The sequence below is a fragment of the Abramis brama genome (assembly GCF_963993115.1).
Source record: "Abramis brama genome assembly, chromosome: 20".
Classification (NCBI taxonomy): domain Eukaryota; kingdom Metazoa; phylum Chordata; class Actinopteri; order Cypriniformes; family Leuciscidae; genus Abramis; species Abramis brama.
In genome coordinates, this window is record NC_139982.1 from 1,291,893 (window position 1) to 1,309,519 (window position 17,627).

The 17,627-nt window shown below is 40.9% G+C and overlaps 1 protein-coding gene across 1 annotated transcript; it reads left to right on the forward strand.

Moving 5' to 3' along the window:
* Positions 1 to 8,531: 8,531 nt before the first annotated feature.
* LOC311070406 (paraneoplastic antigen Ma1 homolog) lies at positions 8,532 to 14,570 on the forward strand (the record flags this gene model as incomplete). Its single annotated transcript, XM_084094231.1, has 2 exons — positions 8,532 to 8,901; positions 14,104 to 14,570. The coding sequence occupies 2 exons, from the start codon at positions 8,532 to 8,534 to the stop codon at positions 14,568 to 14,570; spliced, it is 837 nt and encodes a 278-aa protein (XP_083950357.1).
* Between the last annotated feature and the right edge of the window lie 3,057 nt (positions 14,571 to 17,627).

The window sequence follows — 17,627 nt, forward strand, 5'->3', positions numbered from 1 at the left end:
TCTTTGCACAGCTGCCCTTTGTGCAGACATTACAAATGCTGAGGAAAACCATTCTAGGTAGAGCTGTCCAGTTACTGATGTTATGAGGTATAGGATATAGATATATATATTAGGGCTGTCAAAAGATTAATCGCATCCAAAATAAAAGTTTGTGTTTACATAATATGTGTGTGTACTGTGTATAATTATTTTGTATATATCAATACACACACATGCTTGTATATATTTAAGAAAAATGTGTAATTTATATATAAAACAATTATATTTATATATAATATAAATTATATATAAATATATACAGTATATGTATGCAAATATTTCTTAAATATATACATGCATGTGTGTGTATTTAAATATACAAAATAATTATACACAGTACACACATACACACACATGCGATTAATTGCGATTAATCTTTTGACAGCCCTAATATATATATATATATATATATATATATATATATATATATATATATCTCGTGGGTTTGCATACATAATATGAAATTTTATACACAGGAAAAAATAACCTACAAAATAACCTATTTTCTTAAATAATTCATTAAAATACATAAAAAAAATGCATTTTTTGTTATTTATAGGCCTGAGGGATGAAACGAGAGTTAAATTCAACAAGAAAAAGAGGAAAACAAAGCAGTAATTGCCACCTTTGCTTGTGGTTGAAAATGTTTGGATATAAAATAAAGAAATTAGCAACATATACAAGAGATGACAATTTTGAGATTTCGTAATAAAAATAAATAATATCGTTAAGGATAAAACGGTGGGTCACATTAGTAGGCTTAAATATAAGAACTTAAATCAACCCTAAATGTATTCACAAAATAAATGGGCAGCAGTTTCTTCAAAAAGACCACAAAATGAGCAAGTTTAATCAATATCAAGATATTTACAGAGAGATGAATTTAACGTGTCGTTCAAATCTTTTAAGTTGTTGCGCTTGTGATAACGCGTCGTAGGTCACATGATAACATCAACATGGCAGATGTCCGGTTCGCATTCATACTCAACGAGATCTGGCTATAAAGTACCTACTCTTTTAGCGCTCGTTAAGTAAGTACTTATTGAAATTAAGTACCTACTCATTGAGTATGCGGTTTCGAACGCAGCCAGGGATACTTTACTTCTTCTGAATTTATTTTTAAGGAACACAACTAATAATTACAAGTGTCAGTGCCACCTGCAGACACAATGGGGGATAGCAGTATAGTATTACATACATAACCTACTTAACATTGTAGAATAGAGTAAAAAAAAAAAAACACATAGAGTGTTCAGGTGGCAAACTTAGGAAAAGTCACCAAGTCTTGTACCGCTCAGATTAAGGAAAGTATTTAAAAAAAGGATTTGGCTACAGAACACATGCATTCTTGTATATTTTAATTTCTACAGAAATTCGTTTGTATCAGGCTTTAAAGACTTTAAGTGTATACATCCGTACCAACAATTTATTTATGCATCAAGTCCACCAACATGCTTAGGCCTCAGGAAGGTCTTGGTTTGGATGCAGCAGTACAGATGGTCAGACCACTGGAGTGTGTTCCTACATGATCCACCTTGAAACCTGGTCTGGTACAAAATCTGATTATCTTCTCAGCCATCTTCATGACATTGTGGATTGAAAGGCGCAGCCCTACCACAGCTGGGTCTCCATCTACTTTCACAATTTTAAGCACATATTTGAAAATTTGGCTAAAAGAAATGTGATTATGTGCTCATTTCCATCTGCTGCGTTACATAAACAATGAAGGACACTCTCCTAAGGATGGAGTTGTGAACAGCTACAGGTTCAAAACTTGCCACTTAAAATGTCAATTACTCTACAGGTGCATCTTATAAAATTATAATATAGTGGAAAATTTCATTTTTTTTTTTTAAAGTGAAACTTTCATATATTCTAGATTCATTACACCTAAAATTAAATATTTAATTTTTGTTTTAATCTTGATGATTATGGCGTACAGCTCATGGAAATCTATATCTCAAAATATTAGAATATTACAACAAAGAATGTACAGCAATGTGGACCTGAGAAGAGTCAATCATCAAGATTTTTTTTTAAAAAGCCTGAAATGATCAACTTTATGTGTGATGAATCTATATGAAAGTTTCACTTTCTGAAAGTTACAGAAATATATATTTTTTAAGATATTCAGATTTTATGAGATGCAGCTGTATCTTAATCGCTAATCAACATGGGCGGCGCTAGGGAGGGGCTAGCAGGTGCTTCAGCACCCCCAAGAAAGACCAAAGCACCCCCAAAAAATATTTCGGGAAGCAATTATATTCAGAATTTATTCTATGGAAGCCCTGAACCACATGGTGAAGAAAAAAAAGAAAACTTTTCTTGTTATTTCGAGATATTAGGCCTAAGTCCAGTGGTGGCTGGTTATAATTATTTTTTTGGGGGCGGTTTTTAAAAAATAAAGAAAAAATAAATAAAATAATACAAAGCAGTACCAAAAAGCATGTTTACTACTTGAACATAAATTTTGCTCTCCTTTCTTTCTGGCCAGCAAATTTCTCAATGACCCTCTGATTAAAGTCAGTCATTTCAGTAACAAGTCTCTTTTCCATGGACAGCAATGCCAGTGCATTCAGCCTCTCCTGGGTCATGGTGTTTCTGAGAAAAGTTTTTATTCTTTTCAAGGTTGAAAAGCACCTCTCAGCTTCAGCCGTGGTCATGGGTGTGGTAATGAGAACTTTTAGGAGAGTCACAGTTTCGGAAAAGACTTCTTCGAGATTATTCTCCATAAACAGCTGGAAAAGGTATATTTTTCAGATAGAAGTTTGAGGTTGTCCACAAAACTTCAGTGACAAAACAAAACATCACATCCAGCCAGCCACCTCCATTTCTCATAACAAGCGTGGGTGGTGAAGCTCCGGGTGTAGCGTTAGCTTCGTCCTCTGTCACTGGCCTGCTGCTGCATTTGTAAATCTGGATGGTCCGGTCCGAGATCCTTTATCCTTTTTTTTTTTAACGAATGCCTTGTGAAAAATTTTTTTGTAAAAAAATGACAGAATTTGTATTAACTGCTGCCATTATTTCTACCAAAGTGGTCAGCCTAGCAAGGTTTTGACGGAGTCGGAGTGACGGTGTCGCCCGCGCACTCGCAGTAGTGGCCAAGAGCGTAAAGTTGAATGACAGGTGATGAGAACCAATCAGATTGGATAAAATAACATGTATCCAATTCTGATTCGCCAGGGACGCAACGACCTGCATCCAGAGGAGAATCTTGAAGAAACCAATTAGAGACCAGCTTCAGGTCACATGCTGCCCGAAAATTTAAGGACTCAGATAGACATCCATTTGTCCGGCGTCCCTCGCTCTTGAAACCGCATGAAACATATTGAAAAACATAGAAATTAGTTAACCGATTAAAGCCAGTTTTTATTAAATGCTGAGGCTCTTCTTACTACCAGCCGGCACATCGTATGAGTAAACTATTTTATTTATCATTTTTGTACATGTATATTTCTGGAATTTTGATGGGGGCGGCACCCTCCAGCCCTCTATTGACAAGCCGCCACTGCCTAAGTCGTTATTTCAACATAGCTACTATCTCGTTATTTCGACCTAATAAGTCGTTATTTCAACATAATATGTGTTATTTCCGACATAAGTCGTTATTTCAACATAGCTAATATCTCGTTTTTTCGACATAAGTTGTTATTTCGACATAATAAGAGGACATTCTCAGTTTCAGCAACATTCAGTATTCAGTGAGGCATGGAAGCTCATCCTTGTGCTGGGTTGGATTAATGTGGTCTGTTCTTGTTCTTTACTGATTGGGTGATACCAGTTCAAATTTATTGGCTTTTGAAAAGACAGGGTGGAGATCATTATCATTTAACACTACGCGTCTTGTGACGCATTATGATACGCGTCATTGGGGACACTGTGCCCCGTAAAAAGCGGTGTTACGTGAGCATATTATAGAGCATCGTTTTTTTCACCGCCTCCGGACCGACGAAAATACGCCATTATTTACACAATTCCACTGCGCTTTTTATGGTGTTTCGCTTTTTGGCGGCATAAAAAGCGGTGTCCTGGCTGTTCAAATTTTCATCTTTTTTTTAACAAAACGAGGTAGGAAAGTGGCGCATTGTGTGCCTTTTAGCGTTCCATAGGTGATAGTCAGGATAACGATTAATGGCGCAAACGGTATAATTCTGACATGGCACAGTTCTATAGGACATAGTAAACAGTCACTATTCAGTTGAGTCACCAGGTGAAAAGGAAATGTATTTAAATTTAGCTTTTGGACATACTTAATATTTAAATTGTACTATACTAAGTGCATATTAAATGTATTTTGAAATTCCTTAAAGGTACACTGTGTAGTTTCAGTATTTTATTAGCTAAAATCAATGTCTTTATTCATAAATATGTCCTCAGTGGTGTACAATTACCTCTGCCAATTATCTGACTTATCCTCGTACGCTAATAATTTCTTATCTTTATTTACATGGGACAGGTAAGTCCACGGAGGCTTCCATGTCATTCCGCCATCTTGAAAAACTATAATAGTGTGGCATGAGTTAAACTGCAACTTTATAGAATAGAATAACTGCAGCTTTAAGAAAACCGACTACGCCACTCTGACATCACACAGAGAATGATTGATACACTTTATCTTAAGGCACGCAAGTTGGTTGCACTAGGAAGGAACAGAGACGTGAATATCATGCACAATAATTATTTATTAACAATAAAATCTCATTTAAAATGAACTGGGCGTGCCAGGCAGGACATGCCACACCAACTGATCATTTATGTGATCAGGGAAGGGAACATGGTCGTTTTAACAAACACTCACAATGACATACAATAACACTACATTCAAGAGCTTTGGCTGAGGACTCAAGAGCAGGTAATACCTTCACACACACACTCTGGGGTAACTAGTCGCACCACTGCACACAAAATCCGTGCGTCTCACTGCACACCACACCCTGTGTTCAAACCATCACCAATCCACAGAAAAGGAAAAGGAGGATTCCTGGCTTCCCCAGCGTCTAGCAAAAGAAACACACTCACTCAAACACACCCACACACACACACACAAACACACGCTTCCACAATAAAGAAATAAACAAAAAAACAAAACAAATTATAACATCATCATTCCACTCGTAAGACACAAACCATAACTATTAATCAAGATGAACAGGCAAGGGAGAAATAGACTGTAGGACAACGGCGATTCCTCGCATTAAATAGGCCTTCTGAATCGAGAGCAAAAGATTTGCACAACAGATCTCAAACACCTTAAAAGGGGAAACACAATGGTTAATACCCACAAAAATACCCACGAAAATGCCCAATGTCTCGACCCAATCAGGAAAAAGCTTACCCGACAATGAAGTCAGTCAATCGCTCGGAACGAACCACTTTTAAATGGTTTGGTTTCACTTTGATCCCGTCGCGTAAACTGGTCTGTATATCTCTGAAACAAGCTGTAAGCACCTCCTTTTAAGATAAATGCTCACACACGCAGCGCCTGTCACTTCCTTCGACCCAGACTTACCTGACGATGAAATCAGTCAAGCACCGAACCGCCCACCTCTAGATTATTTGATCTCCCTTTGATCCCGCAGCGTCGCATAAATGAGTTCACACATGCCTGCAACAAGCTAAACGTCATACCCACAAGTCAGATTAATACCCCACCACAATTGTCATAAGCCACTGCATTACAAGCTTACCGTAGACAATCGCCATTGTAGAAACACGCAACCGCTGGCGTAACGCCACACTCGAAACGCCCGCACGTGGGAAGCGAAAGGGAACCCCCGAGTCAACAGGAAGCAGCGTATCCTAACAGGCTGAAAGAGGCCATTTATGGACAATCGGAAATGACGTGTCCCAACACTTAAAGGGAAATTTACGGCGGGAAACTAACTTAATTTGTATAAGTGGGCAACATGGAAAGGAGAGCATCCGGTCACAATAGCAGAGAGGGACAAAAAGCACTAGGCTACCACAACGCGTTTCCGTTCAGAGCCAGCGTAACGTGACTTTATACATTTAACCCCTTAACTGTCCCTCCCCATTTAGAGCAGACGTGGAAATGCACTGTCCAAACTTAAAGGGTTTGTTCACCCAAAAATTAAAATTCTGTCAGTAATGACTCTCCCTCATGTTGTTCCAACCATGTAAGTCTTTCGTTCATCTTCGGATCACAAATTAAGATATTTTTGATTAAATCTGAGAGCTGGATCACCTCTCCATAGGCTTCTAAGACATTATAACGTGCTGGCCCAGAAAATGCATTAAAGACATCGTTAATATAGTCCAAGTAACTACAGTGGCTCAATCTTAAGTTTATAAAGCGAAGAGAATACTTTTTGTGTGCAAAAAAACACAAAAATAACGACTTTATTCCACTATTCATTTCCTTCTCTCTGGGCCTCGAGTTTTCTCACGTAGTGTTTTAGCGCAGCGCGTCTGAATAAAATAACTTTATTATTTTATTAGATTATTGTATTGCTTAACTTGTGTCTTCTGTCTTGTATGCAGTGAACAGTGCTTTAGTCAGATCTGTGTAAATGATGTCCACTCACATGAGATTGACAGCACTCTAGAAAAAGCTCTGTCTAACTCTTCTCCACCGATCGTAAGTAAGTAGTTCTGAAATAACTCTCCCCACACCTCAAAGCACAGTTTCGGTTCACCAGGAACACAACTGGGGGGTGTAGAGAGAGAGAGAGCAGGGCATCTTAACATCCTCAGCGCTTGTGTTGAAGGAGGAATGGATAGAAAGCTGACAGACACAAGAGTAGCTTAGCATTCACTTTACTCAACTATACCGTTTTCTTCCACACAGCTCGTACATCAGTTGAACATCTAAACACATGTAGCGCAGTGCTAAGAAGCATTTAAGTTAACTAAGTGCTAAATAACTTAATTACATGAAGTTCATAATTGCACATTATGACTAAATAAATTATTTTAAAGTTATACAATATTAGAATTTAGAAGTAAGCTCAAGAAACACATTTATTGTAGTTCCATCTCCATTCTATTCATTTTGGGTAAAGGAAAGGGATTATGGGAGTTGTAGTTTGATATACAATTGTGTTTGTTTCAAGTATGGGTTGAAATTCATTTTAAGAGTTTTTGTTTAAAGGATTTCATTGGTAAAGTGAAATGTATAATGTAACATGTAATATTTCGATGTTTGGTGGTAAAATATATTTTATTGTATGACTTTTGTATGCTGGGAATGACGTGAGGTGAAAGGTCGCAAACCGCGGGAGGAGAGAGACTGAATAGCTGAGCAGAAGTTGCGTCGAGGACTTGCTCCGTACTTTAGTGGTTAAACTGTAAAATAGATTGTGACAAACGTTATATATTTGCCAGTTGGACTTTGTTTAGGTTTTGTGCACACAATCGGACTGAATTGTGAACTTGGAAACCGAAGACTTTGTAGTTATTGACGTTTGCCAAAGCTAACATCTCGCCGCCGAGAGGATGCCTGTCGTGTGAGTGATTTCCAGTCCATGGACATCGTGTGTGAGAGACTGCTTGCCTGTGACGGTGCGGTAATTCGACGGAAGAACTATAATTTGGGATTAAGGTATCTTTAATTGTTTTTCTTGCTCCAAAGGGAGTGAAGGGGTCATTTTGTTTATTGGCCACGCCGAACACAAGCGACGCTCCAGGCCTGCAACTGTTAGCTGTTAGGTTTTAGCTCATTTGCCGGCTGGGACTGGGGTGGGTGAATCACGTGTAGTGTGTGTGCGTGTGTGAGCGTGGGCCCGCGTGTGTGTTTCATGTTGATGTGTTATGTACTGTATTTTAGCCTACTGTTGAATGTTAGCTAAAGTGAGGCTAATGTAGACTACAAGTTTCTAAGCTCTTACACTCAGGCTATTGAGGTACGTGTAACTTTTTGATTTCTTTTACATTTTGAGGCTATTTCAAACTTTAGGTTTGAGGTGATTTAATTTTATTCAATACGCTAAGTATTTGTTGAATACTTTTCTTCATTGATACATTTTGTGTCCTATTTTTTTTTTATATTGAGAATTCATTCTTTTGGTGAATTTAATATTTTATTTATTCAGTAAACTCTATTTTTATTTAACATTTTAATAACTGAGTCCTGAGTATTTATTTAGTGTAAGATATCATTAGGTAATAGATTTAATATGTAAATGATATTTCATGTGAATATGGTTTAAGTCAGTTACACACAAGTAAGTATACAGGGTTGCGGTTTAAAAGTTTATTAGTTATTCAAAGCACATGTAAAGTTACACAAACAGACATTTAAACAGAAGTCAGCAAGGATTCTATATATTATATACAGTTTACTGGGATTGATTTAAGAACCCAGGAACGCCCTTTAGTACCAGGAGATAGGCCTAGGGGGCGCTACACAAATTGGAGGCACCGCTAGGATTATTTTTGCTATAATTTCCTTCCTGTTAACGTTGATGATGCTCCAGAGAGTGCTAAGTTGAACTTACATTGCTGTCTTTGATCTGGAGTGTAAAGAAAAAAAAATGGAATTAGGAAACAGTTCTGCTTTGCAACAAGAGCTGCTGGATTGGTGTAACGATGCATTGGTTCAGCCCGATCATGCATTGCTGTTGTTGGATGTTCCAGCTGATGCTGCCATAGCTTTTATTGAGAGCACAATTGAAACTGTGAAAATATTTGGCAGAGTACGTGTTCGTTCTTCGAAAGAAGGTCTGTCTAAAACAAGTTTGCTCGTGCTGTGTGAATGTCATGAAAAGGTTGATCCTTCTCGTGTCCCTGCTGATGTATTACCTAAGGATGGTGATCCTCCATGGAAGATTGTGGTTGTCAGAGACAAAGAGCCTGGCCCTGATGATTTTTCAGCAAAACTCAGAAAACTTCTACAAGATGAAGGCAAATCCATGACTGATGTTCAAGCTTTGCTTTCCCCTCTTCCTACTAGCACTTCCTGCTCAGCTACTGTTCGGACGCTCTTGCTTACTGCTCCGCGCTTTGCTCTATCGCTTTTACATTTTATCTCCTATTTTTTTATATTTTATTTCCTTTATTTTATTTCCTTTTATCAACTAATTTTAACTTCAGCAAATCAGCACAGTGCTCAGACGACAAAGTTTGGATTACTACAAAAACTGAGAATTCTTTTACCCGACCAGCTTACATTCCGGGAAAGGAAAACACAACTGCCTACAAGGATAAGAGAAAATGCCTCTTCTGGAATCTACTTGCTGCACCAACTGCCACAGACTTTTACAAAGGATTGCAGTTCTTGAAACAAAGTTACTTACGGGACCACCAAACCAGACGGAGCACACAACAGAGCTTTGTCATGGACACCCTCAGCATACCGGTGAGTCCCATGAAACTAGTGCTCCTCGACAGGTAGAGAAACAAGCCGATCGACTTACTAATCGATGGCACAAACAGGGAGCGAGACCCAAAGGCACTCGAGACATCAGATTGTCTCGAGCAACACATATTGCCGCAGTAGCATCCTCTACCCCAGATACAGCTCTGACAAGGATTGCAAACACTGGTCTCCTACCACCGCCTATACATCTTGAGAACAGATTTGAAGTGCTAATGAATGTAAATGAGGAATCCGCAAACGTGATGAATGTGATCGAACACAGACTGAATGGGCCAGTGGCTAACACTGATGCTAACTGGCGCTCAAGGTCGAGCAGACAGCGGCACTCAGCTCAGAGCGCTGCCGAGCCCAGGACTCTGATAGTGGGGGACTCCATAATCAGAAACATTAGCAGCAGAGATACAACTACGTGCTGCCTTCCACAAGCAACAACTTCTGATGTAAACAGGGAACTTCATAACATTCTGATGAAACATAAGACTGCAAATCGACTCATCATTCATGTGGGGAAGAATGATATTCATAAAGAGCAGTCAGAACTCCTTAAGAAGGATTTCCATGAACTTTTTGAAACACTTAAAAGACTGAAAGTTCAAACATTCATCAGTGGACCACTCCCAGCAAGAGGAACAAACCGGTTTTCACGGTTACTTGGGCTTAATACGTGGCTGCAAAAAACCTGCAATATAAAAGGAGTTAACTTCATTGACAATTTCAATCTTTTCTGGAGTCAGAGACAACTGTTTCATCGGGATGGCCATCACACAAACAAACTTGGTTCAAGAGTGTTAAAGGACAATATCTACTTCTCCCTCAATCATCCTTCTGCAGTGTGTGCCAATCCACTCAATCTGAACGGCACACACACACCTGGACACAGTATGAATGACGACGGGACTTCACTTCAGCAGCAAAATGGACATGATAACACCACTCCGCCACAACAACCTCTGCTCACGGACTCAATCTCTGCTGAACCCTGCCCACAGAGCTCACCACAGACAGACATATCAGAACTGCTTGAAGATTCAACACCCAAGGATGACTTCCTGGAAAACAGCCAGGGAAGCCAGGACAGCATATCACAGCCTCCGATAACACCAGAGCAACAGGCCCTTTCACCAGACACTCTCTCCAGCAACTCCACTTCTGTGCTTCTCACAGAAAATGGAAGAACTGGTGCATGCTGGAACCAGACTATCCCACTCTTTTGCTGCAAGCCCCCAGATAACAACCAAAAAAAGACGGGCACCATTACCACCCGCATCAAAGCCTGCAGCAAAGCCTGCGGGCCCAGCTCGCCCTCCCCCTCTTCCTGTGAGAGCTCTTCGGCCTCTGCCACAACGCCAGGGCCCACACCCTCCTCCATCTGCTCGAGGTGAACCAAAAACAACTGATACCAGCTCTCAGTGATGTGTGTCGGGTCCCCGTTTTGATAACAGTAACTTTCTCAAATGTTTACAGAACAAGCGGGAACCCAGTGTGCCTGTATCTTTCTCTATTGCTGTTCTATCACAAGATAGAAAGTCTAAGGCCTTCAATAGCCGTACAGCAAACCTAACTAATCTGGTGCCTATTACACGTCAAACTAATATTGCTGTGGGGAAAAGTAAGTCTGTTAAGTTAGCACTCCTTAACATCCGCTCACTTAAAAATAAATCACTTCTAGTCAACGACTTAATAACCACAAACAATCTGGATTTTATGCTTCTGAATGAAACCTGGCTAGAAGACAGCTGCAGTGCAACAATCCTCAATGAAGCAGCCCCCCCGAACTTTACATTTATGAGTGTCTGCAGAGCTGTTAAGAGAGGTGGGGGTCTAGCTGCTCTTTTTAAAGATATCTATCAATGTAAGCAAATATCATTTGGGAATTACTTGTCTTTCGAATATCTGAGTATTGTGTTAAAAGGTGCTCCACGCATTTTACTTATCATTATTTACAGGCCTCCAAAATACTCTTCAGCCTTTGCTGAGGACTTTACAGAACTATTATCAACAATTACATCAGAGTTTGACTGCTTTGCCATTGCTGGAGATTTTAACATCCACATCGATAGTGCAGAAAACAACATGGCAAAAGAAATCAATACTGTTTTAAAAACTTTTGATCTGACTCAGCATGTACATGGACCCACACACAATCGTGGACACACTCTAGATTTACTCATCAGTAAGGGTCTAAACATTTCACTGATTGTTATTAAGGATGTAGCACTGTCTGATCATTTCTGTATTTTCTTTGATATATTGATCTCTCCTGCCACTGAAGCTAGATCTGTGTCTGTCAAGAAGAGATGCTTAAATGAGAACACTAGTGTACTATTTATGAAGGCTATATCCTTAACACCAAGTATATCTGCAGACTCTGTTGATTTTCTCCTTGATTCTTTTAACTCAAAAGTTAAAAGTGTAATTGATGATATTGCTCCTGTGAAAGCCAGGAAGAAGAGTGGCAGACAAAAAGCACCTTGGAGAAACTCAACAGCAGTGCAAAATATGAAAAGACAATGCAGAAAAGCAGAGCGCATGTGGCGGAAGACAAAACTTGTAGTCCATTATAACATCTACAAAGACAGCATCCATGCTTTCAATATGGAACTAGGCAAAGCTAGACAGACTTTCTTCTCAAATATTATAAACAGCAATTTAAACAACACACGCACTCTTTTTGCTACTGTAGAGAGACTGACAAACCCCCCAAGCCAGATTCCCAGTGAAATGCTCTCAGACAGCAAGTGCAGTGAGTTTGCTTCTTTCTTCTCTGAGAAAATCAATAATATCAGAAAGGTGATCAGCACATCCTTGAGTTGCCCTGGGGTCAGACAGATCAAACCGCCTGAGAAAGTAGTTACTATGTCTGATTTCAAAGAAATTGATGGCAAAATTTTGGAAGAAACCGTACAGCACCTTAAAACATCAACCTGCGCTCTTGACACACTTCCCACATCATTTTTCAAAAGTGTGTTAAACTGTTTAGAAGCAGATCTCCTAGAAGTGGTAAATGCCTCACTTCTCTCTGGGAGTTTTCCAAACTCCCTGAAAACTGCTGTTGTCAAGCCCCTCCTGAAAAAGAGCAATCTGGATAAGACCATATTAAGCAACTATAGACCGATCTCAAATCTTCCTTTCATAGGCAAGATCATTGAAAAAGTTGTCTTCAATCAGCTGAACAAATTCTTATGCTCGAATGGATACTTTGACAATTTTCAATCTGGTTTCCGACCGCACCACAGCACAGAGACAGCGCTCATAAAGATAATAAACGATATTCGCTTAAATACTGATTCAGGCAAAATATCAGTGCTGGTACTACTCGACCTCAGTGCTGCATTTGACACTGTCGATCATAACATACTTCTTGACAGGCTGGAAAACTGGGTGGGGCTTTCTGGGATAGTCCTAAAATGGTTCAGGTCATACTTAGATGGGAGAGGTTATTATGTGAGTATAGGAGACCATAAGTCTGAGTGGACATCCATGACATGCGGAGTCCCTCAAGGCTCAATTCTTGCGCCACTCCTGTTCAACCTGTATATGCTCCCAATGAGCCAAATAATGAGAAAGAACCAAATTGCTTACCACAGCTATGCAGACGACACACAGATCTACTTAGCCCTATCGCCTAACGATTACAGCCACATTGACTCCCTGTGCCAATGCATTGACGAAGTCAACAGTTGGATGTGTCAAAACTTTCTTCAATTAAACAAAGACAAAACTGAAGTCATTGCGTTTGGAAACAAGGATGAAGTTCTCAAGGTGAACGCATACCTTCACTCTAGGGGTCAAACAACTACACATCAAGTCAGGAATCTTGGTGTGACACTAGAGTAGGACCTCAGTTTCAGTAGTCATGTCAAAGCAATAACTAAATCAGCATACTATCATCTGAAAAATATTGCAAGAATTAGATGCTTTGTTTCCAGACAAGACTTAGAGAAACTTGTTCATGCTTTCATCACCAGCAGGGTGGATTATTGTAATGGACTCCTCACTGGCCTTCCCAAAAAGACCATAAGACAGTTGCAGCTCATACAGAACGCTGCCGCCAGGATTCTGAGCAGAACCAGAAAATATGAACATATCACACCAGTCCTCAGGTCTTTACACTGGCTCCCAGTTAAATTTAGGATTGATTTTAAAGTATTATTACTGGTATATAAATCATTCAATGGCCTAGGACCTCAATACATTGCAGATATGCTCATTGAATATAAACCCAGCAGATCACTTAGATCACTAGGATCATATCAGCTAGAAATACCAAGGGTTCACTCTAAGCATGGCGAGTCCACTTTTAGCTATTATGCCAGCCGCAGCTGGAACCAGCTTCCAGAAGAGATCAGATGTGCTCCTACAATAGTCACATTCAAATCCAGACTCAAAACACTTCTGTTTAGCTATGCATTTAATGAATGAGCACTGTGCCAATGCTCGTCCGACTATCTGTACTGTACTGTATTTTATTTTTTACTTTTCTAAACTGTTTTAATTATTCTTATTTCTTTTTATTATTTTAATTTCTTCTATGTAAAGCACTTTGAATTGCCATTGTGTATGAAATGTGCTATATAAATAAACTTGCCTTGCCTTGCCTTGCCTTGCCTTGCCTTGCCTTACTAGTTCTCCTGAAGCAGTAATTCGTGCAGTTGGTGAGCTCTTGGAAAAGACAACAAAGCGTTCTAGTGATTCCAGTGCTTACAAGCGACTGCGTGTTTTCTCAGGTGTGGTGCCTACCCCGGCGGGAGAGGAAACCATGGAGAATTGGATAGAGCAAGCTAAGTTGATGATAGCAGAAAGTGATTGCGCTGAAAAAGAGAAGCGTAAGCGCATTGTGGAAAGCTTAAAGGGTCCTGCCCTTGAGATTATCAAGGCAGTTAGATTGTCTAATGGTGATGCTAGTGCATCTGAGTACCTTGTTGTGCTTGAAAGTGCGTTTGGGACTTCAGAGTCCGGTGAAGATTTGTATTTTGCATTCAGACTTCTTCGCCAGAACTCCGGTGAAGCACTGTCTGAGTTTCTCCGTCGAATGGAGAAGTCATTGACCAAAGTAGTTCAGAGAGGTGGACTACAACCTGCACAAGTTGACCGGGTGAGAATTGAGCAACTTCTTCGTGGCGCTGTAGAGTCCGATTTGATGTTGCTGAAGTTACGGCTGAGAGAGAGAAAAGAGACCCGCCTATTTTCTTGAAACTACTGAATGAGATTCGAGAGGAGGAGGAAAATGAAGCTGCCCGGTGTAAGCTTGACGCAATGGTGAAACCTGTGATCCCTAAAGCGTTGCCACCACCAAAACCCACTAAGATTCAAGCATTGAAAGCTGAGGTCAAGGAGCTGCATGCCAAGCTGGAAGAGTCACACAAGGCCCCGGCATCACCTGAAGCCCCAGAACAGAAAGCAAAGATGACTTCTGAGAGTGCTGAAGCACGAATAGACCCTGAAGTACAGAGCTTGAAGACTCAAGTCCAGCAACTGCAAAAACAGCTGACTGTAATGAAAGTAGAGGACAGTGCAACCCCAAGAAGAACGACATTTCAGCGGCAAGCTGTGAGATCTTATGAGAGAAACAGGCCCTCAGTCAGCCGTGATGATTTCTTTTGTTACCGATGTGGTGGTGATGGGCACATTGCCAGCCAGTGCCAAGAATCAGAAAACCCCCCGGAAGTGACCAGAAAGCTGCTCCTTTCACTAAAGAGAGCCAAGGGTGGGAAGAGTGAGCCGAGTCCACATCCGACTGTGAGCAGAGATGCCTACTGCAAGAAGAGCCATATTTGCAAACCTGCTCAAAGCAACCTTCCTAGTGGTTTGGTAGGTCCTGCCTCCACTATTTGCATCAAGATCAATGGCCATTCATGTAATGCCTTATTGGACTGTGGATCTCAAGTCACGATAATATTCGACAAGTGGCAAAATAAATACTTGCCCAATGTTCCGATCCACCCCATGACTGGTCTTGCGATATGGGGTTTGAGCTCCTCCAGCTACCCATATCAAGGCTACATAGTAGTAGATGTGGAGTTTCCAGCCACACTTACCGGAGTGAGTGAGTCTATCTCCGTGTTAGCATTAGTTTGTCCCGAGCCAAGTGGCCCAGACCATATTCCTGTCATCACTGGGACGAATGCCAACTTATTCCATCGTTTAGCTGCTCTGTGCAAAGATGCTGACATTCCAGGCTCACATGCTTGCTCTTTCAGAATTTTGCCACAGACAAAACAAGTGAAACTCTCCCATAGCCAAGAGATAGATGTGGAAGAGCCGAAGGGGGAAGTAAAATGGATGGGTCCCGGTCCTCTATCTGTTCCTGCCAGAACGGAACGATATGTCGTCTGCAAGGTTGGATGCAAGGAACCCTTAGAAAAAGATATTGTCATGGTTGAAATGCCTCTTTCGGTGACACTACCTGCTGGAGTGCTCATTCAGCTAACATCATCTGAGCTAAATGTCAACAGTTTCAAAGTACTGCTGAGAAATGAGACATTGAGAGAAGTAACTATGTTGGCTGGAACCGTCCTTGCTCATGTGTATCCCACTGACACAGTTATGATGGCCCAGAGACCTAAATCTACATCCAAGGTCCTTGATGAGACGTTGTTTGATTTTGGTGAATCTCCGATTCCAGAGGTCTGGAGAAAAAGGCTGTGTCAGAAGCTGTCTAAAAGAGGTAATGCATTCTCTCTTGATAAGTGGGATGTGGGTCTCGCCAAGGGTGTGGAGCACCACATAAGACTCAGTGACCCCAGACCATTTAGAGAAAGATCCAGACGCATAGCCCCAGCGGATATAGATGACATACGCCGCCACCTGAAAGACCTGCTGACAGCAGGCATCATCAAAGAATCCAGAAGTCCATATGCGTCGCCAATAGTAATTGTCAGAAAGAAGAACGGAAGTGTACGCATGTGCATTGATTATCGCACGTTAAACAACAGAACAATCCCTGACCAGTACACCACTCCGGATTGACGATGCCTTGGATTGCCTGTCCGGCAGTCATTGGTTTTCTGTGCTAGACCTTCGGAGTGGGTACTACCAGATAGCCATGTCTGAAGAAGACAGGGAAAAAACAGCCTTCATATGTCCCTTAGGGTTCTATGAATTTCAACGGATGCCCCAAGGCATAACTGGAGCCCCAGCAACCTTTCAACGGTTGATGGAGAGAGCCGTGGGTGACATGCATCTGCTCCAGGTGATTGTCTATTTAGATGACATCATTGTATTCGGGCAAACCTTAGAGGAGCATGAAGAACGACTACTTAAAGTGCTTGACAGACTGGAAGAGTGTGGTCTGAAAATATCACTTGACAAGTGCCAGTTTTGTCAGCCACAGGTATGTTGGACACATAGTTTATGCATTAGGAATAGCCAGCGATCCTGAGAAAGTGAGTGCTGTCAAGAACTGGAAGTTGCCTACAGATCTGAGATCTTTAAGATCGTTTCTCGGATTCTGCGGATACTACCGAAGGTTTGTTAAGAACTACTCAGCCATAGTTCGACCGCTCACTGAGCTCACAAAGAACAGGCACAAGGACCCTCCTAAGAACAGGCACAAGGCTGCCCAAGAGAAGAAGTATTACTTCAAAGAGGGAGAGCCTTTTGGGGAGCGCTGGGACGAAGAGTGCACCAAGGCATTTCATAACATCATTCACTGCCTCACTCATGCCCCAGTGCTAGCATTTGCTGACCCATCAAAACCATATGTACTCCATGTAGATGCAAGTCTGAATGGTTTAGGCACCGTCCTCAATCAAGAATATCCTGATGGTCTGAGGCCTGTTGCTTTTGCAAGCCGCAAACTCAGTGTCCCTGAGCAGCGCTATCCCATTCATCAATTGGAATTTCTCGCATTGAAATGGGCGATCGTGGACAAGTTTCATGATTATCTGTATGGGGCTAAGTTCACAGTGAGAACAGATAATAACCCACTCACATACGTCCTAACAACGGCCAAGCTCAATGCAACTGGACATAGGTGGTTGTCAGGTCTTGCCACCTACGATTTCAAAGTCCAATACAGACCAGGTCGACACAACATTGATGCTGATCTGCTCTCCCATCAGTTACCATCCACTGAAGTGTCACCTGACTGGGATGAGATATCTTCCCCTGGGGTTAAAGCCATCTGCCAAATAACCACTCCATACCTGAAAACTGAGACAAACAGACTTATAGATCAATTAGGAGCTAATTCCTAGCGTCTATGCCTGTCCGACACAGTTGGAGATAAGAAACTTGGAACAATTGAGCC